Here is a 27,743-nt window from a genome sequence, read left to right on the forward strand (position 1 = left end):
GACTATTTTTTTCTTTTTCATCTACCTCCATTTTGGTTTTACTCATTTTGCAGGTGATGCAATGTCTTTGAGCTGCTGTTCTCAAAAACACGTGCATTCATGTTAGTACATATATGTAAATTAAAATTGAGCTATTTTTGATTGTGCATTCTAATTAACAATATAAAGGAGGGGAAAAAACAGCATTTGGCTAAATGGAAAAAGATCGGATCAGTGGAATAAAAAATCCCAAATTAATTGAAGTCAAAGGGAGTTTCCATTGATGTCAATGGGCTTTGAACAAGAACCTTATCTAAAGAATTCCAGATTTATTCCAGGTGGCGAGACCACAGTACTCCAGTACCATAGGGAGGAGGAAACAGAGAATTTACAATATTTGTCATGCATTCAGTGCAATCCCACTGAAGACAAGATTACACACAGTGTGCGTCAGCATAGAATTTGTCTCAAAAGTTCTTACCTTGCCCACATTCCATATCTTAAGTATTTAATATGATTCATTATATGTTTAATGTATGGATCCAGTTTTGCTTTCAAATTTGTACACACAACAAGGACTACACTGTGAGATAATGATCTGCACTAAATAATGGGCAGCACATTATTACATGTTCTTTAAGCATCCCAGGAAAAAAGATTGTGACTCAGACACAATTACCCTTCTTGTTTTCCTACTGCTCTGGGAAGAGAGTAAACTGCCCCAGGTACAGACCCAGTACAAGGTATGCTGCCCAGTGTGCTGGGGAGATTGGAGCTGAGATTCTGCCTGTTCCCCACCCCCTCCTGTCCCCATACTCCAAGAGGAAGTAAGCAGCAGCCCTATGGAACCTACTTTCATGTCTGTGCTGCTACCTGATGTTGTTAGCCAGCAGAGAGATGTAAGGGCTCCTTTAGGCCTCTGTGCTGCACTAGCTGGGGTAAAATTTGGTGCTAAATAACTTCAGTGAGAATTGCCTGGGTTAATTTAGTATAAATCTTGGGTCCTACAAAAAGAATGGGGTCAAAGTTAAAGGTTACAGTGCATATCTGACCTTTTGCAATTCCTAACATTTTTAATTTTAAAAGTGTAACCTTATCATCAAATTTGTGTATTTAATTCTAACCTCACAAAAGTGTAATATACTTCCAGTTGAGCAGAGTTTAAAATATGGGGAAGATTAAGGAAGTGAAAGGCACAAAATAGCTTTTTTTGTATATCCACTTTTAATGAAAAAAATACTGTATGAATAGAAATGGAAGTATAACAAAGGATTTTCAATTGATTTAGGAAAATACAGTGATAAGTAGAGCAAGGAAAAACAGCCATTTTAACTCTCAGTTATTCATATATCACTGAACTGTTAGTACCTACCCTCAGTCATTTCTGTTCCAAAACAGCCTACAAAATAAAAACAAAATATATGGTACTTTTACTGAAGTATTCTCCATTAGCAGCCATAAAGTCTTATTTATTCACCACTGTAGTGTCCATACATAACTTTTCCATTTCTTGCATGCCAAACAGTACAAATGAATTTCAAAAGAAAAGAATTTCTAGCCAAGTATATGGCGGTGGAAAGAAAACTTTCTTATCTATTTCTTCACAATTTAGTAACTTGAAAATGACTGCTGGCAATGTAATTCTTTGATCAAAATGATCTGCTAGTGTTATTTTAATGCAAGTCCTTTTTTAAAAATGTGCAATCTTTTAGAATTTCTAAAACAACCTAAAGTTGACATTATCAACATGCCAGATACCTGGAGCATAATCTTGAGCCATAGCCAGATTAGATTTAGGACAATTTCCCAACATTTTAGGCATGAAAAAAATTAAAACTAAAAAGAAAACTAAACTAAAATAGAAGCACATGAGTGTGTTCCAGTGTTCCATATATTAACACTGCCCCTGCTGTATGTCTTAGTATGGTCCAACTCCCAACATAGAGACTATTTATATCAGTTTCTAGTGTGTCCATATCTTCTTAAATTGGAAGAAATATCTTTAGAAAAGAAATCTGATCTATTAGAACATACAATGGGGCTAGATTAGCTTCAATTATGTTACTTGAAATAAAATATCCATTATATTAAGCTACCGGCTGGCAAGCATTAAATCAAATATAGACTTTTATATATTCTGTGTTTCTAGTGAAGTGTTACAATAGAACCTTTTTTAAAAACCTCTTGGCCAGCACAAAACAAAGACTGGATTTGACTGCCTCTCATTGGTTAGTTGAGAGTTATGAAGAGCCCTGTCTCTTTTGGTATTGTATTCTAAGCTTTTCCAGTTGCTCTGCACACTGCATCTGAGCCAGTTTCAATGTCCGATTCTCCTCTGTCAGTTCTGCATATTCCTTAGTCAGCTGAGCAGCATCCATGCTCTCCTTTTCTGCCTGTTCCAGTCTGGCAATCAGCTCCTTTCTGAGGATTAAGAAAACAGGAAGATAAAAGTTGAAGTATGTAAGTGCCATTACCCAGGGTACGCTTTTGGACATCACCTGTGGTCTTGGTCCCTAGGAAAAACAACACTGTAAGGTTTTTTGTGTTGATTATAGAAAACTTAATGCTGTTACAGTATTAAATATATATCCCATGCCTAGAACTGATGATATACTGGACATTTTAAGCAAAGCTAAATATCTCAATTCTTCTGATTTAACTCAAGGTTACTGGCAGATCCCTTTGGGTGAGGATGCACAGAAAAAAATCTGCTTTCATCACCGATATAAGACTCTATGAGTTCATAGTGTTACCATTTGATTTAATTAATGCTGGAGCCACCTTCTAGAGGCTGGTAAACCAAGCGTTAAATGGTTTACAGAACTTTGCAAGAGCATGTGTGGATGACACTACAGTATTTAGTAACACTTGGGTTGATTACAAAGAACACTTGGGAACTGTGCTGTCAAAACTCAAAAGAGGCAGGCCTAACTATAAAAGCCTCTGTAAAACTGAAGTAGCCAGAGTTCCTTATTTGGGACACTGGGTAGGGGAAGGTCAAACATCCCTATGCTTTGAAAGTTGAAGCTATTGTAAATTGGCAGGTATTCCAAACCAAAAAATAAGTCCAATCTTTCTAGGTCTGGTAAATTATTACAGGTGGTTTGTGTGTGGGTCCGGTGACGTTGTCTCTGCCATCACAGATTTGTGTAAAAAGACCAAGCTAAACAAAGTCAGTTGGATGAAAGCATGCCAAGAAGGATTTGATAAAGAACATTTTTTCTGAAAAGTCTGTTCTAGCTAGCCCTGATTTTGACAAAATGTTTAAACTGCGTAAAGATGCATCAGACATTGGTCTGGGTGCTGTGCTAATGCAAACAGGGGAGAATAACATGAAACACACAATTGCTTTCTTAAGCAAAACATTTACATCAACTGAATAGAATGTCTGTCATAGAAAAGAAATGCTATGTTATAGTGTGGGCAGTTAAGCAACTACCCTGTTCAAAAGAACAGGCCCTACCTGTTCAATAGAAAATTCAGCGTCTTAAAGATCATTAGTCATTGATTAGGCTAAACAAACCTAAAGGCTCAAATTCAAAGCTTCTACACTGGATCCTCTTACTTCAGGAATTTGATATGGAAATTGTGCACATAAAGAGAAAAGACAACAAGGTAGCAGATGCCCTGTCCAGGAAAAAGGCCCTGACGAACTGCCTCTGGGTTAGCCACAGCTTTGTAAGAGGGAGGTGTACCCCAATGTTCACTCGTTTTACAGGAGTATGAAATTTTGTACAACAAGTATGCCTTTGAAGAGGCATCATTTGAAAACTCATAATTTGCTGATCATTATTGTCCTGGTAAAATATGTATGGAAACACTGTATGTAAAGTTATAAGATTCTACTGTATGACATTACTAAGGCCTTATCTAAACTACACAGTTTTGTCAACAAAAGTCAGGCTTCATTGACAAAACTGTGGAGGTGTACACACAATTCTCCTCCCGCCAATTTAATTCTCCTGCTACACCAACATAATAAAACCATCTTGATGAGTGGCACAGAGCTTTTTGAGACAAAGTTAGAGTGACACGTCAGTGTAGACATTGTGCTCGTTTATGTCGCCCTAAGGGGACTCTAGGTGGTGTCCCACAATGCCCATCATGACTGCTTTGATAAGCAGTTTCTACTCCGCTGCCCTGCAGCCAGGTACACAAGCATGCAACCCTCCGCCTTTAAAGCCCTGGGTATTTTTGAAATTCCACTTCCTGTTTGCTTGGCATGGACAGCTCACATCACATCTTCCCAGCCAACCATGCCGGCTTTCCGCAGCAAACATGCTCCCATCTGGAGTACACAGGAGTTGCTGGATTGGTTGGGTCTGTGGGGAGAGGAGGCTGTGCAGCTGCAGCTCCGATCCAGACATAGGAACTTTGACACCTACAAGCAGATTGCCTGTGGCATGGATGAGAAGGGGCACGAAAGGGGTATGCATCAGTGCCATACTAAGATCAAGGAGCTGAGGCAGACATACCAGAAGGCAAGGGAGGTCGACCATCACTCTGGTGCGGTGCTAAAAACATGCCACTTCTACAAGGAACTGCCCGCCAGCCTCGGTGGTAAGCCCACCTTCACAGCCAAGAGCCCCATGGATACTTTGAGGGGACTGGAGGCCGTGGCCAGTCGAGTCATTCCCAAGGATTAAGTGGTGGATGAGGAGGTCAAGTTGGAGGATGATATGGAACAAGCAACAGGCTTGTCCTGTGGCATGGTGAGGTGAGCCAAGACCTCTTTTGGATTCCAGAGGGATCTAGCCAGTAACAGCGGTCCAGCTCTAATGTGCCTGAAGCAAGAGAGGGGAGTTCCAGTAAGTACTCATTTTGCTTTGGTAGTGCATGGTTATATGAGCTAGAGGTGACCTTTATTTTGTTACATGGTGCACATGGGAGAAGGGATTGAAATTAACAACACTTGGTATTGTTTGCATCTGCTTCTCGTTCCCCTGTGCAGCTACACAGTGGGGGCGCTGCTGAAAAGTTTGTTAATGCACACTAAGATCTCCCGGGAATTCTCCATAGTGATCTCTAGAAAACTTTCCTGCAGATATGCTACAATCCTTTGCCAAAGGTTCCTTGGCAGAACTGCTTTGTTTCTTCCCCCATTGTAGGAAACTTTGCTGCACTAATTGGCAATTACTTCTGGAGGCACCAAAGCAGCACACAGCAAGCAGCATATGGAACCTGTTGGAAGCCGCACGCACGCAGGAAATGCACCTCTGCATCTTTGGTTACCCTCAGTAGTGTGATTTCAGCTTCAGTTGCCCCTGCCTGTGGAAAACGGTGCCAGTATTCAAAATAGTGTCCTTAGGCACTTGTACTGATCCCCTTCTGAAACCACCCAGAGCCTTTCCACCGTCCCCTCCCCACATCCCCCAGGCCAAACTCACCATGTTTAGTGCTCTGTTTACTGTGTGCTTGTCAAGGAAAATTAATAATGAAAGTTACATACACCTCTTTCCCAAAGACAGTGAGTGCACACACAATACTGACTCTGTGTACTGTTTCTTTTGCTTCTGCAGATGTGTGCTTGAGGGCCAGGTCCTACACACCAGCAGAACACCTCTATCAGATAAGAAAGCAAATGAGGAGGAGTGAGGACATGTTTCATTAAGTTCTGCAATTGTCAGATCAGGCTGATAGTGAGCACAGAATGTGGCGAGAGACAGTAAACAAAAAGCTAGAAATGGATAGCCAGGAGAGGAGACAGGGCCAGGAGCAGATAATACAGGGTCAGGAGCAGATAATAAAGCTCACGGAGGACCAAACAGAGATGCTTGGGTCCCTGACTGCACTATAGTGCTCGACGCCCTGCCTTCCATTCTCTTCCCAAACTCCCCCCGTATATTCCTTGCACTTTCTGGCCTGCCACAGTACCCCTGGCACACCACCCGCAGGGACATCTCCCATAACGAAAGTTGGACTTACACATAGCTGTGAGATCCTCACTTCAGAGAGTGCTGCTCACTATCATGTCCCTTGTAAGAAATGTTAATCTGTGCACTGCAGTTTAATAAAAATTTAGTTTTACAAAGTCAGTGTGTCTTTATTTGTGACTTATGCAAGGTGGTTGCAACAGAAATTCATACACAGTGGTGACTGCCACATTTGCAGACTACAATTAATGCTCAGGCAGGAATCATTACAGGGGTCATTCAATGTGGCAAGTAAACAATGCTTGGCTCAATTCATTACTGAACGACACACTGCTGGGGCTCATTGTCAAAATGCTGCTTCAAAGTCTCCCTGATCCGAATAGCCCCCCACTGAGCCCCTCTAATAGTCCTGGTGTTTGAGTCCTCAAAATCAGCCGCCAGGTGATCCATCTCAAGAACTCCACCCCTGGGCAAACTTTCCCCCCATGGTTTCACAAATGTTATGCCTAGCACAGCAGGCTGCTAAGACCCCGGGAATAGTTTCCTCGCTGAGGTCTAACCTGCCAAAAAGGCAGCACTAGTGACCCTTTCATCTGCCAAATGGACATTCTTGGTTATTCTGTACTTGCTGAGTTAAATGTTGAAGCACTCCTAATGGCTGTGGTGTATGGTTTCATGAGCCATGGGAGTAAGGGGTAGGCTGGGTCTCCCAGGATCACTATAGGCATTTGCACATTCCCTATTGGAATCTTTTCATCTTGAAAGAAAGTCTATGCATGCAGCTTTCTATACAGGCCAGTGTTCCTGAAGATGCATGCGTCACGCACCTTCCCTGACCACCCTGCACTCATGTCAGTGAAACAACCCTGGTGATCCACCAACACTTGCAATACCATAGAGAAATGGCCCTTTCTGTTGATGTACTCCATCGCAAGATTGTCTAGGGCCAAAATAGGGATATGTGTGCCATCTCTCGCCCCACAGCAGTTAGGGAATCCCATTGCCGCAAAGCTCCCCACTATTTCCTACACATTGCTCAGAGTCAGAGTCCTTCATAGCAGAAGGTGATTAATGGCCCTGCACACTTCCCAGCTCCAAACTGATTGGCAACTGACTGGTAGCAGTCTGGAGTTGTCAGCTTCAACACAGTGATCAACACATGCTTTTCCACCGTTAGGGCAGCTCTCATTTTCATGTTCTTGCAAGCTCCACACAGAGTTCAAGGAAGGTGGCTTTGCGCATATCAAAGTTATGCAGCCACTGCTCATCATCCCATATCTGCATCACAATCCAATCCCACTACTAGGTGCTTGTTTCCCAAGACCAATAGTGATAGTCCACCGGATGCAGCTGCTCGATGAATGCCAACATCCATTTTTAATTTTTCTTTCCATGGTACACAGCAGGGCAGGCACCATGGAATCCTGTTCAGATTCACAGCTCATGAAATACTGCAGGATCAGCCTCTTTTTGTTCACAAAGCTCATCACAAGTCCAGTGATCAGTGCAGGATCCATGCTTTCAGGCAGAAATGGCAGATGCAAAGTTTACAGGTGCAGTTGAAAAACAGCATGAAATACAGTCAAAAGTCCTTGGAATCATGGGACAGAGAAAACTGCATCACGGGGTGGTGACCCCACCCCTATGATGGACTGTGATCCATTCCCAGAACTCCTAGTGGGAGAAGTTGGCGATTTGCACAGTGGGATAGCTATCCACAGTGCACTGCTCTCTCTCTCAGTGCTAGAGCACCAACTGTGGACGTGCTCTGCTGACAGAAAGAGCGTTGTGTGAACGTGCACAAGCGATGTAATTACAGCAGTTTATGATCGTCAATGTAACTTAAATCGACTTAATTCTGTAGTGCAGACATGGCCTAAGACACGTTCCAAGTCCAACTAAGGGCTGGCTGGCATAGTCTGTTCCCTTAACTCACCAACCAGTTCAACCCCTTGCTTCAGGAAGAGTTTCCTTTATAAGTTGCCTTGTCCTTTTCATCATCCTGCTTCCCACAGATTAAGTAACTTTTTAAGCATTTATAGCCCTGTGAGCAGTTAGCTCCCAGTCTGGGCAAAACAATGCTTGCAACTTGGGGAGCGGGGACAAGTCTGTGCTTGGTATCCTTGTCATAAACAGATAGCTAAGGGTTAATGTTCTTTTACTTGTAAAGGGTTAACACAGGGAACCAAAAACCTGACCAGAGGACCAATCAGGAAACAAGACTTTTTCAAATCTGGGTGGAGGGAAGTTTTGGGTGTGAGTTCTTTGTTCTTTGTCTTGGGTCTGTGCCCTCTCGGCTCTGAGAGTGATTTTTCTATCTCCAGGTTTTCTAATCTTCTGTTTCCAAGTTGTAAGTACAAGGATAGTAAGACAATAAGTTTATATTGTTGGTTTTTTTTGTATTTACATGTGTGTAGTTGCTGGAATGTGTTAAATTGTATTCTTTTTGGATAAGGCTGTTTATTCATTTTTTTTCCTTTAAGCAATTGACCCTGTATATTGTCACCTTAATACAGAGACCCTTTAATGTCCTTTTTCTTTCTTTTTAAGACCTGTTGGAGTTTTTCTTTAGTGGGGACTCCAGGGAATTGAGTCTGCAGCTCACCACGGAATTGGTAGGAGGAAGAAGTCAGGGGGAAACTCTCTTTGTGTTAGATTTACTAAGCCTGACTTTGCATACCCTCTGGGTGAGGGGAGAGGGAGATTTGATCTCTCAGTATCTGTGTTTCAAGGACTTGAAGCAGGAAATCTCCTAGGGTCGTCCAGGGAGGGGAGCCTGGGAGAAAGTAACAAGGAAACAAGGGGAGGGGGTTATTTCCCTTTGTTGTAAGACTCGAGGCATCTGAGTCTGCGGGTCCTCCAGGGAAGGTTTTGGGGAGACCACAGTGAGGTAGGCACTGTATAATTCCTGGCTGGTGGCAGTGATATCAGATCTAAGCTGGTAATTAAGCTTGGAGGTTTTCATGCTAACACCCATATTTTGGATGCTAAGGTCCAGATCTGGGAAGAAATGTTATGACAATCCTTATCTGAGGCCATTGTCTTCTTTCTTTTTGTTCTTCCCTCAGCATCCTTTTAAGGTACCTCAATTTATTCATACAGGAAAATCTTATAGCATAATATGGAAAACTTCCCTTTGCTAACTATATCATATTCTTTGTTAAAAAGCAGAATGTTACTGACTGATTCATTCCTCTTTTCTTATCCTATACTGGAACGACTATTTTTTTCAATGCCAAAGTTGAGTTGAAGAGAACATTTCTTACTAGGCTGCTATCAACAGGAATTTTGCCAGCCTAAGGATCAAGTGAAAATGAGTAATAGCTAAACATTTTTATGGGCTATGCAATCTATTTAAGAGGAATCAGTTTGTATTAATTTAACTGTATTAATAATTTAGTGACATGAAACTTCCTTTCCATGATTTTCATCACTTGGGGCCAGCTAAGGTCTTCCTCAGAATGTCTTTCCACTTATTCCATTGGGTGCAATGCTGGACTGAAGGCTTGAGCTTTTTCAAGCAACCACTTCCTAACTTATGAATATTCCAGGTAAATTACTTCAGATTTATTCTTCATTACTTTTCTTATACGTATGCAGTTACACTAAACAAAGTTAGAATAAGGAAAGCAATCAGTAATCAGAATCTCATTTCACTGCTTTTCAGCACCAGCAGGTAAAGGCTTTTAAATCCATGACAAATATTAGGGAAAAAAATATTAGTACTTATGAAAATCAGACACCAACAATACTTAGCTGTCTTCAAACCAGGGGAAGTGCAGGCAGACACTATACAAACTTGCACAAATCTGTAAATGAATATCAATCCTGACTTGCAAAACCTCGATCAAATCTCTGAGCAAGCACTTTTTCCAACTTGCCCTACAAACAGAACCAAGAGACTATAACCCCTTCCTGGGTTTGGCTTTATTAAATAAGAAGTAATAAAAAAAAACAGATAATCAAGATCACCTCAAACCTTCTTCACAAACAGTTTGTGTCTAATGCTCCTTCCCTCGCTGCTCAGCCCACACCTTAGATCCTCTTTCCTAGAAAGCCAATTGCACCTCTCTTATATTCAAATAGTATAAAGAATTGCCTGCCTCTGAGTCAGCAGAACTTACTTATTCTTTTATTGTCAGTATCAACACCTGTTAACAGAGTGGGGTAATGTTTCAGGCAAACACTATCAGCCTGTTACAAAGGCCTAAGATTAGAATACCAGGGAACTGCTAAATGTTATGAATGGTGTGGTTTACAATGCTCAAAAAAGGCTGAGACCACCTACTAATTTTTGCTTGTGACCTAACCCTGGATTTGAACTAAGCGTTCAGAGTTTGAAGGATATCACAATAAACTCTTGCACCATCTAGCCTTAGTTATGAATGCTTAATAAATAGCTCTAGCATTTTTTTAATCTGTGTTTTCTTTTAGCAGCTACACTGTGGTTAAACTAACATAATTGATAAAGCATTTTCTATGCCATTGCTAAGACACTTGAGGCTATGAGAGAATCTGTAGTGTCCTTTTTCGATGTCCACTTTGTTTTTTCCATGAAAAGCATGGTTTACGTGGTAAAAATGAAATGCATGTCTTACAGTAGCAAAAAGACAAATTAAAGAAACTAGCAGAGCCTTAATGAAATGATTTTCACCCCTGCAGTGTTGCACAGTAAAGGCTCTTTTTGTGGCAAGCAGAGGTGCCTTTTTATTTCATTCATTCTGAATAAATAATAAATACAAGCAAATTCTGCTAGCTCATTTCTAACAAATAAAAAAACAACAGATATGGGGTGGAATGTACCTTGTAGGCATTGTCCCTTCATGGGAGTGGTGCACAGTCGCTCCCCTCCCTCTCCTGTGTGAGGAATAGGAAGGATTATGCCTCTGGATGTGTGACTTTCAGGGGCATGTGCCACCCCTTATGAAGATGTAGCGTGCATGCCTGTCAGCTGGTGGCAGGATCACAGTCCTGCCTCCTCATTCAACATTTTGGGGTTGCTCTGACCCATAGGTGTAGTTTGACTTCTGTATTTGGATGGGCAGCTCCAGTCAGGCCAACGGGGCCACACGTGAGGGGAAAAATTCTGCACCTGCTTGAGGTTTACAGTTTGGGGGGAAGATGGGAACATTGTCCATGTTCTCATCTCAGAGGGAACTAGGAGAGTACAGGGATTGCAATGAGCTTCTGCTTGGGAAGGATATTCAAACAAGGACCAGTAACAATCTGTTTTTTAAGCTATAAAGGCAGAGTCTGTAGTCGTGCCACTTACAGCATGCTTCAGCCGTGTAGTCCTAGCACATCTGAGCACTGATCAGCATGGCAGGACAAGCTGAAGAGTCTTTTTGGATTAAATGAAGCCAGCGTACCACTCTGATTTGGCAGTGTTTTACAACCTTTTTGCACAAGCGCAAATAGTTACAAAAGGTGCAAGTCAGTGGAGAATAAAGCCTAATGTGAGTAAACTGAGCAATTTGCAGAATAGGAAGTTGGTGGGTTTGGGATACACAGCATTTTTAGGAACATCACAGGTATCAATGAAGTCCTCTGCTCAATGTAGAACAGCAGTCAAAGAAAGCAAACAAGATGTTAGGATGCATAAGGACTAGGATGAAAATTAATATAGAAATTATATTGCCATTCTATAATGCATCTGAAACACTGCAGTAATGATCACATTTTAAAAAGGAAACTGAAGTATGAGGTGGCTCAGAGATGAGTGACAGGAATGATTAGGAGCAGGAAAACTCTCTTATGAGGTCAAGTATCAGAGGGGTAGCCGTGTTAGTCTGGATCTGTAAAAGCAGCAAAGAGTCCTGTGGCACTTTACAGACTAACAGACGTATTGAAGCATGAGCTTTCATGGGTGAATACCCACTTCGTCGGATGCATGACGCATGCATGCATCCAACAAAGTGGGTATTCACCCACGAAAGCTCATGCTCCAATAAGTCTGTTAGTCTATAAGGTGCCACAGGACTCTTTGCTCTCTTATGAGGAAAGATTGAAAAGTTTGGGACTATCTTAAAGGGGATGAATAAGTGAGACCATGATAAAAGCATATAAAATAAAAAACAGCATACAGAAGGTAATGTAAGGGCTTCTATTCCCCACTCTTGTATTACAAGACTAAGAAAACATTCCATGAAATTGAAAGGTGACATGCAAAACTAATCAAAGGAAATAGATTAAAAAAAACAAAAGCACACAACACAGTTAGTCTGTGTAACACTTTGTCATCACTAAGCCTAAGAGGATCAGACAGAGTATTTCCACACTGCAATATAACATCTGCAGCTGACCTGTGTCACCTGACTCAGGCTCAGGCTGCAGGACTATAAAATTGCAGTGTAGATGTTCAGGTTGGGGCTGGAACCATCAGGGAGCAGGTGCCTGAACTTGGAATCCAGCCCAAATGACTACACTGCAATTTCAGAGCCCTGCAGCCCAAGCCTGAGTCAGCTGACACAGGCCAGGTGCAGGTGTTTTATTGCAGAGTAGCAATGCCTAAGCCTCACATGGCTACTAAGAATACCTAGAACTTATAACAGCAATTAAAAAAAAAATAATCAAGACCTGTGGGAGGGATATAAACCCGGATGCTTTGGTACATTCACCTTCCTCTAACTATGGGAAATTAGAAGGAAATTTTCCCTAAGGACAGATTATTCCATAAATACGTGCTTGCAGAGTTTCTTCCTCTGAAGCAGCTGGTACTGGCCATTATTGGAGCCAGAAAACTGGTTTACATGGACTACTAAACTGATCCAATATGGGAATTCCTATGTTCCGTGGGCAAACTGTTTTTGCAAATAGTTGCTAAGTTTTGCTTCTCTGAACTCTCTTCATGTGCCAGTAATCATCTATGTCAATGGTGGTTTAGCAGTATCCAGGAACACTAATAAAAGGATGGAAAACCCCCATCTCCAGTTCACCTGAATGTTTGTACCACATAAAAGGTTGTGTAAGCAGGCAGCCTTTTTTCTTTTTTTTGGTGGGGACGGGAGTGGGGTGGTAGAAAAAGAGTGAACTAACCTGTAACTCAGGGCATAAGCATACCCTCAACTAGGGGTCTACTACAATACACATAGAGGAAGGGAAGTGAAAAGGTATCTGTGGCACAGAACAGGGACAATCCTAGGCCACATTTACTAAACACATGTGTTAGAATTGTTTGGAGGAGGAAAAAGATAAAACCGGCCAGAGCTAATAATACAAAATATAGCTAGCAACAAGATAACTCTAATATTTAACTGCATAATCCAGGGTCATTAGTTAGTCAGTAATAAGTGCCCAAAATAACCAGCCATCCTATCCCTTTCACTCAAAATTAGAGATCTAACACATCTGTCATGGAAATATAAGAAGTTAAAGGAACATAAATTAAATTACATTCACTGATCTAAGTGTGGTGTATTCTTGCCTCCACATCCCTTTCTTCCTTTTCTATCTCTTCTTCCATTTCAGGTTGAGTTTATCCCTTGCCCTACATATCAGAACAAATTCTCTGCTGGTGTAAATGGGCAGAATTCAAATTAAGTCAGAGCTATGCTCATTTACAACATGTTCTCCCACCAGTCTTGCCCTTTGTTCTACCCTATAATTCTCAATTTTTGATCCCCTCTTCCTCATGTGGTAAATGTGTTCATTGCTCCCACACCTACCATGGTTTGTGCTCTTACTAGCTGCCTCTCCCACAAAGAAAATGGGGCAAAAAGGCTCCTGCTGTAGCATGCAGCAGTCAATTCACCACCTCCCTTTATAGTTTTGTGCTCCTGCCTCCCCCTGCATTCAGTAGTGAAAAGCACATTGTGAAGGAAGAGGTCTGAGGCCAGGAAGAGAAAGCAGCCAGAAGTGGGCCCCTAAGCAACAGGAGACCAAAAGAGACACGGGCTGGTGCTAACTTCTTAGCACCGGCTGGTGGGCTAGCATGCAGGACAAAAGTGAAAAACAAGATTGTTAACTGCCCTGCATTTGCTCTAGGAAAGAAGAGAAGGCAAGACAGACAAATTACACATTATTTATCTACCATATTTCTAAGGCATCTGTCACTTTGGTATGTAAACAAAGTTATAAAGAAATCATTTTATAAAATAACACTTTTCAGCTGTAGTTATTCAGATGTGCTTGTGGCACTGACATCTATTTATACTTATGATATCATTCTGATCTGATTAAGTTCCTCCTTGATAAATTCTGATCTATGCAATAGTGCTAATTTGCCATACGATAGCAGACCATCATCTTGTTCAATATTTTGAACACAGAGTTTTGTATCATCAGGCTTCCTGGCAGTATGTGTTGCCAGGTAGTGTTTGACCTTTGCATTCCACAGATAAACTAATCTGTGGAGAGTAAGTTAAGAATGCTGGCAGGGTAGCCATCTAACATAAGATCTCTTTGCTTCAGTAAAGATGTGAACGGAGTGGAAGATTACACAAGTTACTATTTGTTCAAAATAAAAGGGAGAAATCATGTGTGTATTTATCAGTTTATTGTATTCAATATTTACAAGCAAGGATTATATTTACCTGGCATATTACACTATTATGAATCCATATTTCCATAAATGTAGATTAAAATGTGATAATATTATGTAGTAAAGTTGGGACATCTGCAGTAATCCCTAAACTAGTGAAGTTTCAGAAAGCTCAGAAAAGACTCCATTTTTGAACTTCTGTCATTCAGACAGACTTTTCACTCCAGCCCACTTCTTTTTAGAAGAGACAAAACATCCCTTTCTTCTAATTTATGGAATATTTAATATCCCATTTCATCCCAGCCAGTGTGAATCACTTTAGTCTATTAAATTTCAGCAAATACCCCCACTTATATCTTGTTCCTTGTAACTTTCAAACTGTTTCTGTCTGAACAGTATTGTACTATCAAAAAAATTAGTCAACAGGCCAAAAATCTTTTTCTCCTTTTTTTTTTTCCAGATTAAATGAATTGAGAGCTAGTAAAAGGTGCTGGACTGACATCCTTATCTGTCTAGGCATTTCTAATGCACCCACCACCATGGTATCTAGGTATCACGTATATTATTAGGAGATATATAACAATAGTCCAGAAAGAAATTACATAGCCACTCTTGCTTGGATATACTTTTGTATATGTATTTGGAATTCTCCAGAATTAAACATTTCTTATGTGCCTATTGTCATAGGATCTGTATATACATAACTCTGTTCCCAAAAGACAAATTTCATTCTATCATATGCAATAAACTATTTTTAAAAGATTTTTATTAAAGAAAAACCTCAAAGTCTCAAGTGTGTTTTGCTTGAAAATGTGTGTAGTTCATTCAGGTATGTATCACTTGTAATAAAACATTTATAATCAGCTTTCTGAAAAAAAAATAAGGCCATCTTTTTAAGCCTGCGTACCTAAAGTTAGGCACTTAAATTCATAATTTGATATATAAGTATCAGACTTGGATTATCAGAGGTGCCAAGCATCAATGGCTTCCACTGAAATAATTTGGGTGCTAAATATGGATTATAAATATGTAACTGACTTTAGATAACCAAGTTTAGACAAGTTTGAAAATTTTGGACTAATATCTGTGGTGGAACAGATAAATAGTCTCAATTTCTTCCCATATAAAGTTACAAAAATACATTGTTAGCACTTACATATTATGTTATTAATTTTAATTTTGAATTCTTTTCCTTGTATTAGATCTACTCACAATAAATCGGTTCCATTCAACTTCTGGATCAAACCTTCAGAACTGGTGGCCCAAATCCCAATAAATGCATATATCGAAATTTACACACACAACCATACATTTGGACACAGACATTTATTTTACACATGCATATTTGTATTTGCTCATCCAGAGGTAAATTATGCTTGTGCAACTTAGGTGGACAGTTTGGAAAATCTGTCAGTTTTAGGATCCCAAATTCAATAATCTTTTAAATCATTACAAGATTTGTTGGATTTTTCATGCCATTTGGTCCATCCTCCACCTTTAGTACAAAGAATATGGCTTTTCCTACCCTACATATACTATCAATATACTGACATTGGTGGTATATCCTGACCAACTACTAATGCCAAACACTCCCTATCTCACCTATGCATAAAAACTAATTTGTCTCAAAACAGAAATTATAATTTGTTCTGAAAACAATTCTTAAAGATAAAACTATGGGCTCTAACAGTGCATAAAAGACCACATTCTGGAATGTATCCTTAATATCATAGCTCTCTCAGCTGGCCTCAGCTAGCAACCATATCTGTCAGACAATAAAATACTTGCATGGCTTAAAGCAGGAGGAAAAAAAATAAGGAATTACTGCAAAAATCATTGGAATTAGTAGAAAAATCTCTGCTAGTAGGAAGTTTGTTCAGGTAATAACTGAGGCCCCAGTCCTATGATTGCCCCTTTGATGGCAGATACCTGCATCCTTACAGATTCTTATTGACTTCAGTCAGGGGCGGCTCTAGGCATCAGCAAAGGAAGCACTTGCTTGGGGCAGCCCATTTGCAGGGGCGGCAGCTGGCAGGGATCCAGCCTGGGAGCTGTAGTTCCTTGGTTAGCTCCCTGCTTATAGAGCCAGCCCTGGAGCAGGGAAAGAACTACATTTCCCAGAATTCCCTCGGCCATTACCAACCAGAAAGGAAGGAGGGGGACCTCATGCGACAGCGTGCTGTGAGCAGCGAGCTGCACTGTGAATGGCAGGGAAACCATATTTTAACATTCAACCAGGACACTCCATGGGGAGGGAGGGTAGCCCCACCCTGCCACCATCCACTCCCTCAGACTGCCCCCCACAGAAACCCCAACCCATCCAACCCCCCCACCCACTCCCTGTCATGTGATCACCCCCTCCCGGGACCACTGCCCCTAACTGCCCCCCCCAGTATCCCAGCCCCTATCTAAGCGCCGCTGCTCCTTGTCCCCAACTGCCTCCTCCTGAGACCCCCCCCAACGTCCCCCCTAGGACCCCACCCCCTACCTGTCCCCTGACAAACCCCTGGGACTCTCATGCCTATCCAACTGCTGCCTGTCCCCTGACTGCCCCCCCGAACCTCCGCCCCATCCAAAGCCCCCTGCTCCCTGTCCCTTGAATGCCCCCCGGAGCCCCTTACCCCTTCTCCAACCCCCCAGCCCCCTTACTGTGCCACTCAGACCAGCTTGTCTGGCTCCGCACAGTGCCAGACACGCTGCTGCATACATACGCCGTGCTCCCCACAGAGCCCACAGCTCCCCCCTCTCCCCCACACATACCCAGCACCTGCCTTCCAGATTTGAACACCTCAAAATTCAGGAGTGCTCAAGCTCAGTTGGGGCAGCTGTTACTTCATTTCTCCCAAATCAAATATACTGATCCACTGTAACTTGCTGTAGAAAAAGTAGAATAAAATTGAGCAAGAAATGCTTCCCAGTGGTTATTAGGACTGGAATTGCTATTTTCAACAGCCATTGCCTTTTGTTTGTTTGTTTGTTTAAAAGGAAGACAGTGATATTGCATTGGCAAATTCCCCATAGAAAGAAAGAATGGAACAAAAGAATAATAAAAGCACCTCAACTTTTCCTCATTTATGGAGGACAGTCTTATAATATGCATCCAGATATCCTCTAATCACACAAGCTGAAAATTGTTCCACTTTACTGCAGCTCTGTAACCATATGGGAACCAATCCTGTCTGTGTTCTGTGCACATCTAAAATTCCTGCTGAATGACCCGCCCTGGGAGCGAGTTACCAGTGACCCAGGGCTGTGGTGGAAGGAGGGTGCAGGTTGGGGGAGGCAAGAGTCCAGGGCTGGGGCGGAAGGAGGTGTGTGTGGAGGGCACTGGTGGGGGAGAAAGGGGGAAGCCCAGCACTGGGGTGGCAGGGGATATGGGTTGGGGGGGGAGAAAGCCCAGGGCTGGGGCAGCAGCAGGGTGCGGTGGGGAGCAGCCAAAATTTTTTTGCTTGAGGTGGCAAAAAACCTAGAGCCAGCCCTGACTTCAGTGGGATTCTGCAAGAAGGGCAGGTGTTCACTCATCTGGACCCACTTGTAGGTCTGGGGCTTAAAATCTTAACATTCTTTATAGTTGGGTCTCTGATCACACCTCTCCTTCTTACATGACCTCAAAAGGAATCTCCTGAGTTGGGGTAACTGAGGCAGAAAATTATGCTTTTGTTGCACTGAGGAAAATCCAAAGTCCCATAGCATCAGAATTAATGGTTTGTTAAAGAAGGATGCATCTCTTGAATTAGCTTTTCACCCTCTCTCACTCCACCTCAATCCAAGGCTTGGTGAAACACAGCTACAACAAAAATGCCTTTTTCTGTGGGATGGCTGCCCTTTTGTTAAAATAAAATCCAAATACTATACAACAGAAATGGAAAGTACAGTAGATTAAGGATCTACTTAGAGTATTCTTTTCAACTGAATTATTCTCACTCTTTCGTTCTTTACTGAAAATGCTGAATCATTCTGGTTGTCAACGTCTGGCATTTGATTTAACATTAATGACACCTTGGAAGAATCCAATTCGCATCAAAATTTTTTGTTTAATCTGTTTATATAATTATGGTGATCAACTGAGCACCATGCCATAAAGTCAATGCAAACCATTACTATAAAAAGGATGAGACAGTCAGAATAAGCCATCAACTGGATCAGAAAGGTCTGGCAAGAGAATAAACTTAATGTAACTCAGGCAAACCACCCTGCCAGGCAAAAGGAAAACAGAAAAAGAAGAGGAATAGTCTGGAAACGCAACACAAAACAACGGGACAGAGAGGGACCGAAAAAAATGGTCAAAGGTAGATATGCCATAATAAATGGGTCTTCCAGAAGGCTTGTCTACATGCAAGGTTGCAATAGTTTAATTTAAGGTGTGACTTTAAACTACAAATCAGAGGGTCCACACCATCTTTGCCAGGTTTAACTAAAGTTAATAAAAAACAAATTTAAGCTATACAGAACTAAATCATTCTTAAAACTGAAATAAGGGTGTCTACGCAGGGGATTGCACTAGTTTAGACTGGTGCAAGTCTGTGCGAATAAGGCCATACAGTGTCCTAAAAGCAGCCAATAAAGGGATTCTGGTGGATGTCCTTCAGTGGTCAGTTGCATAATTGAGAGCCCTGAATAGTTAAAGTTCTGCTCTCGTCCTGGTCATGGCCGAACCTTAGGACAGAGAGACGGCCTGCTCTGTCCAATTGCAGTTATCCTAGGCATGGGAATAGGGTCACAAAGACCTTCTGTCTTAGATTATTAAGGGTTTCTATAGATCAAGATCTTGAATGTTAGCTTCCTTATTCAAACTTTTACTCTTTTAGTCTCTTTACTAAAACAAAAATACTATTTTTCTTTAATACCTACTTCTGGCAGCATTTTCTACTTTTCCTTCACTAACCTGGAAATCATATTCCATGTGAATGGTTCTGTAGTAATTTTTAAAATAATGATGAAAGTTTTTCTTCATGCAAATTACTGTTCTTTTCCTTTGAACATATAAGTAAATACTGAGGTTTCTTTGGAGAAAAGTTACTTACTTTCTTTCTTCCAGCAGTGCAATTTCCTTTTTGACTTCATGATATTCTTCTGCTATTTGGCAGTGCTGCTTGAACACCTCCATAGATTCTGTAGAGTCATGGCAAGGAGGCAGAGGCTTCACAAACAGAAAGAAAAAATAATCTAATGCTTATGCATGTGACAAACATTAGAAATGAAATCTTGCCTATTTAAAAACCAAGATATGATGTGGGTTCAATCCTGTAGTCCTTTTTCAGGGAAAACATCTGTTTACTGCAAGGACTGCAGGACCAGACCAAATGTTATTACTGTTATTTCCCATCGGTCACATGTAAACATAAACCTTTTAACCCTTCAAATATTTTCATAATTTTCCTTGCTACCTTTGCAAGCCAGCAGTGAAATTTGGATTAGAAGGATATTCTCCTTATACAACATCTTCGTCAGGTACAGTGAAGTAATAATGCTAAATTTGGAGCACCAGTTACATCCACGCCACAATATAAAACATGGTATTTATAATTTCACTGCAGAATCAAGCAGAAAATTAATTTGAGTTGATGGTGGGAAGAGCTCTAATTCAAACATAAACATCTATAAGATTAGAAAAGGGTACACTGAGAAACCATTGGCTAAATAGTTTTGTTTTCATATACATGCTTTCCCGCCCTCAACATGCCACTTTATGGAACATGGTCTTATAGTTAAAGAACACCACTGTCAGCCAGAAGATCTGGGGCCGAGTTTTACAATTTACTTTCAGGGAACCAGAATTTCAACCTTAGTCTCTATCCCTGCTCTGCCACAGCCTTTGATGTGACCTTGGGCAAGTTTCTCTCTCTGTGTCTCAGTTTTCACAACTGCAAAAGGAAACAGATAGTACTTACCTAGGGGCTGAGGTGAGGCTTAATTCACTAATATTTGTGAAGTGTTTTGAGTTCCAGTGATGGAATGTGCTTTAGAAGTGAAAAACTCTGAGGACAATGAAAACACTTCTTTAAGAGTATTCAGATAATAGGGACCCAATTGTCCACCGTTGAAATTAATGGGAGTTTTATCACTGACTTCACTCTATGCAGTCCCTATATTAGTACAGCAAGTTGTTTTTAAAAGAAGAATGTAAACTTTCGAAATCCACTATTGTAAATACAGCAAATAAAAATACCCCACCCTGGGACTCTTCTCAAGAATTAAAACTAATGTGCTGAAAGTAAATTTGGGGGAAGTGGAGGTTGATGGGTATTGCTGCTTCTAAAAAAATGCAGCTTAATTCAGACATCAGAGATGAGCTGCACACTTTGTCCATAATACTGGTAGGAAATTTAATATTTTTAAATTGGTAGCCATGAATCAATCAACAGCACATGAACGCCACATAGCATGATTATGCCACCTGTTTAAATCAAAAGGAAACAGTTAAAAATAATTCTTCTACTGTCCTGCTAAGGAGCATCCAATTGCCCTCTGGAATAAAAATGAATCTATTTCTACCCCTCATAGCTCTATTCGGACTCTTCTATTTAGGGAGGAATATGCTTTCAGTGACTATGGCAGGAATGGCAGCGCACTGGTACTTCAGTTATTCTTTTTCCTGACTCTGAAATCTTTTGCTGTAGCTAAAGTTACAAAGCATAGTTTTGATTAAATCTACTTACAGAGAAAGAACAAATGGGTTTTTACTTAATAATGAGTCTCTTTCAGAGGTGCCTTACTGAAGAAAAATGGTTGATGTGATGCAGGCCATCTGAATTAATTGTAAGTAGTATGTAGTTTTAAAGAAATGTGGATGTACAAACATTCATTTTCAATACAACATGAGTTCTGAGAATTTAAATTAAGACATTTATAATAATACTGCTGTTAACAAGTTGTTTTTAAGAAACAGCTTTGAGTTCAGGTGAGGTCAGAGCCCCAGAGAGAGAGTTCCTCAGGACATCCAAGGGAATGAGGACAGACACAGGGATGGATTTTAAATGGCAGGCCACAACTTGTATGAAAATCTAACACTGGAGAGAGGCACTATCTGCCCTATCTCTTACCAGGCATTTCAGGAGCGTCCATCGCCGTGTTTAAAGGGCATCTATCATAGAGCTCATAACTCAGGGTACACTCTCCACTGCATACCCCAAGGATTCACTTTGCTCTGCTGAATCCCCTACATTTCACAGTATGAAGCAAACACAAGATACTAAAGAGGTACCCTGGTCTGCAACAACTTCAGGTATTCCTTAGTCCATAGACCTGGGGTCCACCAGTGAAATCCCATATCTCTTATCTGGACACAACTGCTGCAAATTGGGATGAACTAACACTCTTAGAATTCCTCACATTAAATTTCTAAATCTTATACCTATTTAACTCAACCATGTCTCCATCATGCTAGAAGGAAGGTTAAAAACCCACTAGGCCTCAGCTAATTTGGCCCCAATGGGAAAAATTCCTTCCTGACCCCTTAAACAGGTGATCAGCTAGACCATCAGCAACTTAAAAAACCACAATTCCTATATTATATAAATATAGGAAGACAGGTTGGGTTCAACTAAAAATTGGATCAGAGGCCTGATAAATCCCAGGCCAGGATTTAAATAAATGATTGTAGGAAGCAAGAGCCAGTAAGCTCACAACTCTTTAGCTGGCCACCAGGCAATGGAGCATCTGGGGAGGAAGGGCTTACCCCTGTATATACACCCCATTTTCTCCTAAAGCCATCTGGCACCTACTGGATCAGGTTTCCTATTTGTTATATTGGTTGGTGGCAGTGATGTTTCCTGGGAAAGGGGTTTTAATTATATTTCACTGTGGGTGAGCTACAGCACCATCTGTACATCCACCCAAATAATCAGTGTAAATTTAACAAGACAAAAATATACAAGTTGCAGTGTTCTATTCTAGGAATGCCAGGGTGATCCAAAGCACAATCTCTTCTATCCACCAGAGTTACCAGCACACAAGTTTATCACAACAAAATCTTTTAAAAGCACTCAGTGAGAAAGCCCCTAAACTATGGTCCTTAAAGGAAAAAGTTTAGCTTCTTCAAATCTACCCAGTTTAGACCAGTTCCAAAATTAAAGGAGCATTCAGTTTCCACATTACAGCTTCCCACTCAAAAGATACATTTAGAGAGCTAAAAATTATCTAGTCATTCTGAGACTTTGTAGCTATTTCTCACTTAGAACCAGTTGCTGACTCTCAAACCTGCTTCCCTCATTGTTTCCTCTTCAGTGTTGCTTTTTTCTGAAAATGACAAGTTAACTCCATTACACATATTAACAGCTAAACCCCAGCAAAAATCCTAAACAATTAATCAGACAACATATTGTTTACACATCTCAATCACAAGAGGTCCCTTCCAACTCAAACATCTAGGAGCTTTTCACTATAGAAATTTAAAAAAAACAATAATTGTATAAACCATTTCCCCCCATGTAAAAAAGCTTTCCTATTGCTTTGTAGCATTTCAAAAACCATGATCAGTCAGTGATAAAACAGAATACAAAAATAACACTTTTTTTCAGTCCTCGGAACCAAGAGGCAAGCTCTGGATCCTGTGACTTTGGGCCCATTCCCTTTCCTTCCGTGGAGTATCTTGTTCAAGGTGTGAAGGCTCATGTTTTGATGTTCGCAGAAAGCCTAATAAGATTTAGGGCAAGCCCAGCTCTGAGTATACCACAGAATCATAGAGCTGGAAGGGACCTCAAGGGGTCATCTAGTCCAGTCCTCTGCACTCGTGGCAAGACTAAGTATTATCTAGACCACTCTTGACAAGTATTTGTCTAACCTGCTCTTAAAAATCTCCAGTGATGGAGATTCCACAACCTCTCTAGGCAATTTATTCCAGTGCTTAACCACTCTGACAGAAAGTTTTCCGAATGTCCAACCTAAACCTCCCTTGCTGCAATTTAAGCTTCTTGCTTCTTGTCCTAGCCTCAGAGGTTAAGAAAAACAATTTTTCTTCTTCCTCCCTGTAACAACCTTTTACACACTTGAAAACTTATGTTCCCTCTCAGTCTTATCTTTTCCAGATTAAACCTAATTTTTTCAATCTTCCCTCATAGGTCATGTTTTCTAGACCTTTAATCATTTTTGTTGCTCTTCTCTAGATTCTCTCCAATTTGTCCACATCCTTCCTGAAATGCGGTGCCCAGAACTACTGCAGTTGAGGCCTAATTAGCACGGAGTAGAGTAGAAGATTTACTCCTTGTGTCTTGCTTACAATACTCCTGCTAATACATCCCAGAAGGATGTTTGCTTTTTTTGCAACAGGGTTACACTATTGACTCATATTTAGCTTGTGGTCCACTATCACCCCCAGATCCCTTTCCGCAGTACTCCTTCTTAGCCAGTCATTTCCCATGTTGTATGTGTGCAAGTGATTGTTTCTTCCTAAGTGGAGTACTTTGCATTTGTCCTTATCGAACTTCATCCTATTTGCTTTAGACCATTTCTCCAGTTTGTCCAGATCATTTTGAATGTTAATTCTATCTTCCAAGGCACTTGCAACCCCTTTCAGCTTGGTATTGTCTGCAAAATTTATAAGTGTACTCTCTATGCCATTATCTAAGGCCATGTCTTCACTGGCAACGTTAAAGTGCTGCCGTGGCAGCGCTTTGATGTGGCTTGTGTAGTCACAAAATAGCGCTGGGGGAGAGAAAACCACCTCCATGTGGGGTATAGCTACCAGCGCTGGGAGCATGGTTCCCAGCGTTGGTGCAACATCTACACTGGCACTTTATAGCGCTGAAACTTGCAGCACTCAGGGGGGTGTTTTTTCACACCCCTGAACGAGAAAGTTGCAGCACTGTAAAGTGCCAGTGTAGACAAGCCCTTAATCATTGATGAAGATATTGAACAGAACTGGACCCCTCTTGTTATGTCCTTCCAGTAGGGCTGTGAACCACAGATAACTACTCTCTGCGAATAGTTTTCCAGATATTTTTTTCACCCACTTTATAGTAACTCCATCTAGGTTGCATTTCCCTAGTTTGTTTATGAGAAGGTCATGCAAGACAGTATCACAAGCTTTACTAAAGTCAAGATATACCATGTCTACCATTTCCTAGGGTGACCAGAAGAAAATATCAAGACACATAGAGGGAGGAGGAGTCCGCAGGCAGAGGAAAAAAAAAACAAGAAACCTGAGTGCTGCCGGTGGAGCCAAAAAAACAAGCAATTAAAAATACCCAGTGCTGCTGGCAGAGCAAAATATCGGGACAAATTGCATCCCGACCAAAGATCGCTTGGGATGCGGGACAACCTACCAATTTTATCGGGATGGTCTCGATTTTATCGGGATATCTGGTCACCCTAACCAATTCCTCCTATCCACAATGCTTGTTACCCTGTCAAAGAAAGCTATCAGGTTGGTTTGACACATTGTTTTTGACAAATCCATTCTGACTGTTACTTATCATCTTATTATCTTCTAGATGTTTGCAAACTGATTGCTTAATTATTTGCTCCTTTATCTTCCCAGGTACAGAAATTAAGCTGACTGGTCTGTAATTCCCTGGCTTATCCTTATTTCCCTTTTTATAGATGGGCACTATATCTGCCCTTTTCCAGTCTCCTGGAATGTCTCCCATCTTCCATGACTTTTCAAAGCTAATCGCTAATGGCTCAGATATCTCCTCAGTCAGCTCTTAAGAGTATTCCAGGATGCATTTCATCAGACCCCAGTGACTTGAATACATCAAATTTGTCCAAGTAATTTTTAACTTGTTCTTTCCCTATTTTTGCCTCTTCTGAGCCTACCTCATTTTCACTGATATTCACTATGTTAGACACCAATCACCAGCAACGTTCGTGGTGAAAACCGAAACAATGAAGTCATTAAGCATCTCTGCCATTTCCACATTTTCTGCTATTATTTTCCCCACCTCATTGAGTAATGGGTTTACCCTATCCATGGTCTTCCTGTTGCTTCTAATGTATTTGTAGAACGTTTTTTTGCTACCCTTTAGATCTCTAGCTAGTTTGATCTCATCTTGTGACCATCTGAGGACTTAAGAAAAGCCGTTACTAATAATGCTTGATTTATTTTTAAAGCTGCATTTGAGAGAGAATATTACATTTTTTAATTTAAGGTTCCACAGAAGATAGAGAAGGCTTATCATCTCCGTCTCCCTCCCAACACAACATTATTCCCAAGAGTACCTTTTCTGCTTGACTTTTTATTTGTTTTTCATACTTTGCATCTAGCCACTATGCACTGAAATATGGACAATGTCAAACTAGGAGAATTTTATTGCAATAAGCTACACGTTGGACAGCGTGTACATTACATCATATCTGCGATACACATGCTGGGCTAGGGGACCTATTTAGCAACCTTCTATTATCCAGGGGCAGTCACATTTCATTCTGCCTTTTTTATTTAATGAAACTAAACTGGCATGCAACTAAAGCTGGTTGAGAATTTTCGAAATTCCGTCAAAACCTTTTCATTTTTTTTTCTATTTTTGACAAGCTTACTGAGTAACTGAAATTTCTTGAGAACTTGAAATTTCAAGGAAAGGTATTTGCAAAAAGTTTCTACATCGTTCACAAAAAATAATTCTACCAGCTCTATATGAAATACAGGCAGACTTATTATTTGATAGCAAACCACTCTCTATCAACCACAGGTAAAATGGGAGGTATAATGCTTTGTCCAACTCCCTGGCTGTCAACCAGAATGTTCAGTTTAGCAGAGAGAGTTTACATGAGCCATAATTTGCTCTGGAATAATCTCTAAGTGCTCTAGCTTGGCAATCAAATTTGGTGAAAAAGTCCAGGTATCCCCATAGATGTTCACTATGCCTCTCTAGCTTCACAGTGTGTTCTCAGCTATCATCCATGACTGAGAATAAGCAAACTTAGTACTTTGGCCTAAAACTTTCTCGAACAGGGCCTTCCTTTCCCTTATTGGGCCCTTAGGGTCTGTCAAGGCTCCTGTTTGTCTGCAATAAGTAATCTTTGTTAGTCTCCAGGAACGACACTCCACCATTTGTCTCCCACCCCAAACTTTGTTTCCCACTTTCTTTTTGGGGCGGTGTTGTCTTGTGTCTTTACAATTGGAATCACCAAAACAAAGTGCTCTGTAAGAAGAAATTGGAATTTGAAATCAACACTGTATCATATTTCTTGCTATTTTGAGGACTGGATGTGCCACTACGCCACTACTTAATGTGCTAACTTTCTCATTTTATTTCAGTGACCATGTCGTAGGCTGGCTGGCTCCTTAAAGGCAGTTAGATCCAGCCCCGCTGTGATAAATCAGCTGCCTCACAGCCGATGCTGTGAGGCTACGGATAAGGTGAAAACTTGATCACCTGGTCCTCACAAAAAAACCTAAAAGTAGCTCAGCTGAACCAGAAAGCTACACAGAGTGGGGAGGCTCTTGCAGGAGTCCCTGGGTCAGGGGAAAGAAACGGGTTTATGTATGACTCTCAGGCAGGTAGCCTGCAGAAGGAGGGAGACTCGCCTTAACTCCCAGACAGAGGGCCTGTGGAGTGTGATCCTGCAGGAGGAGTAAATAAAATCTTCCAGAGGAACCTGAGTCAAGGAGAGGAAAGGATAATTTGGTATACAGAACTTGTGTTATTTTGAAGAAACGGGTTTATGTATGACTCTCAGGCAGGTAGCCTGCAGAAGGAGGGAGACTCGCCTTAACTCCCAGACAGAGGGCCTGTGGAGTGTGATCCTGCAGGAGGAGTAAATAAAATCTTCCAGAGGAACCTGAGTCAAGGAGAGGAAAGGATAATTTGGTATACAGAACTTGTGTTATTTTGAAGAAATAAAAGAGAACCTCTGAAGAAAGGACTGGAATCCTGTAGCTGGAGAGTGTACTTTAGTGCACAGGCTGATTAGTTAGCCCACTGGCTTACCGGCCACTACTGCACCAAATCCATCACAGGGCAGGAGAGGTGCTGGGCATCTGACATCACAAGTGCCATCTCTGAGGAACGAAATGGGAAAACAAGAAAAGTTCTCTCTTTAGACCTGCAGAGGAGCATGGCAAGGCGATTCTGCTAGAATGTTTACTTGCAGAAAGGAGAATGTATTTTTGATTTAGGCAAGCGGACAGAGAATTAATGACGGAATAAATCTGTCACCACCAAGAAATGAGTCTGCAGAGGCAAGTCCTGAAAGAACAAATGCAAGGGCAAAGGCCACAGGCACCATTATCTCAAAGAAGCCATTGCAGTGGTTCAGCATATATCATCTCACCTTCACTCTGCCACAAAGGAAACATTGTTTTATTTAATAGCAGCAGTTGCCAACACTTAATCCTTCTTATTTCAGCATCATCCAACCTCATTCCCTTGCACTGGCAAAATATGTGCCCACAGCAATTCTCATTAGGTTCACCGAGCTAATACAAGCAGCACTGATTAAAGTCACAGGTTCAGGTGACGTTGTTTTCTGTC

The 27,743-nt window shown here is 41.1% G+C and overlaps 1 protein-coding gene across 2 annotated transcripts in view; it reads right to left on the reverse strand.

Annotated features, from left to right (window-relative positions):
- Nucleotides 1-1,203: 1,203 nt before the first annotated feature.
- MAP3K7CL (MAP3K7 C-terminal like) overlaps nt 1,204-27,743 on the reverse strand; it is an 89,830-nt gene continuing 63,290 nt past the window's right edge. For both annotated transcript variants that reach the window (XM_030579408.1, XM_030579418.1), the window contains 2 exons: nt 19,356-19,471; nt 1,204-2,400 (listed from right to left, as the gene is read on the reverse strand). In XM_030579408.1, the coding sequence (XP_030435268.1) occupies nt 2,220-2,400; nt 19,356-19,471 (297 nt within the window). In that variant the 3' untranslated portion in view covers nt 1,204-2,219. The remainder of the gene's footprint in view (nt 2,401-19,355; nt 19,472-27,743) is intronic.

The sequence above is a fragment of the Gopherus evgoodei genome, chromosome 1, assembly GCF_007399415.2.
Source record: "Gopherus evgoodei ecotype Sinaloan lineage chromosome 1, rGopEvg1_v1.p, whole genome shotgun sequence".
In the NCBI taxonomy this organism is placed as follows: domain Eukaryota; kingdom Metazoa; phylum Chordata; order Testudines; family Testudinidae; genus Gopherus; species Gopherus evgoodei.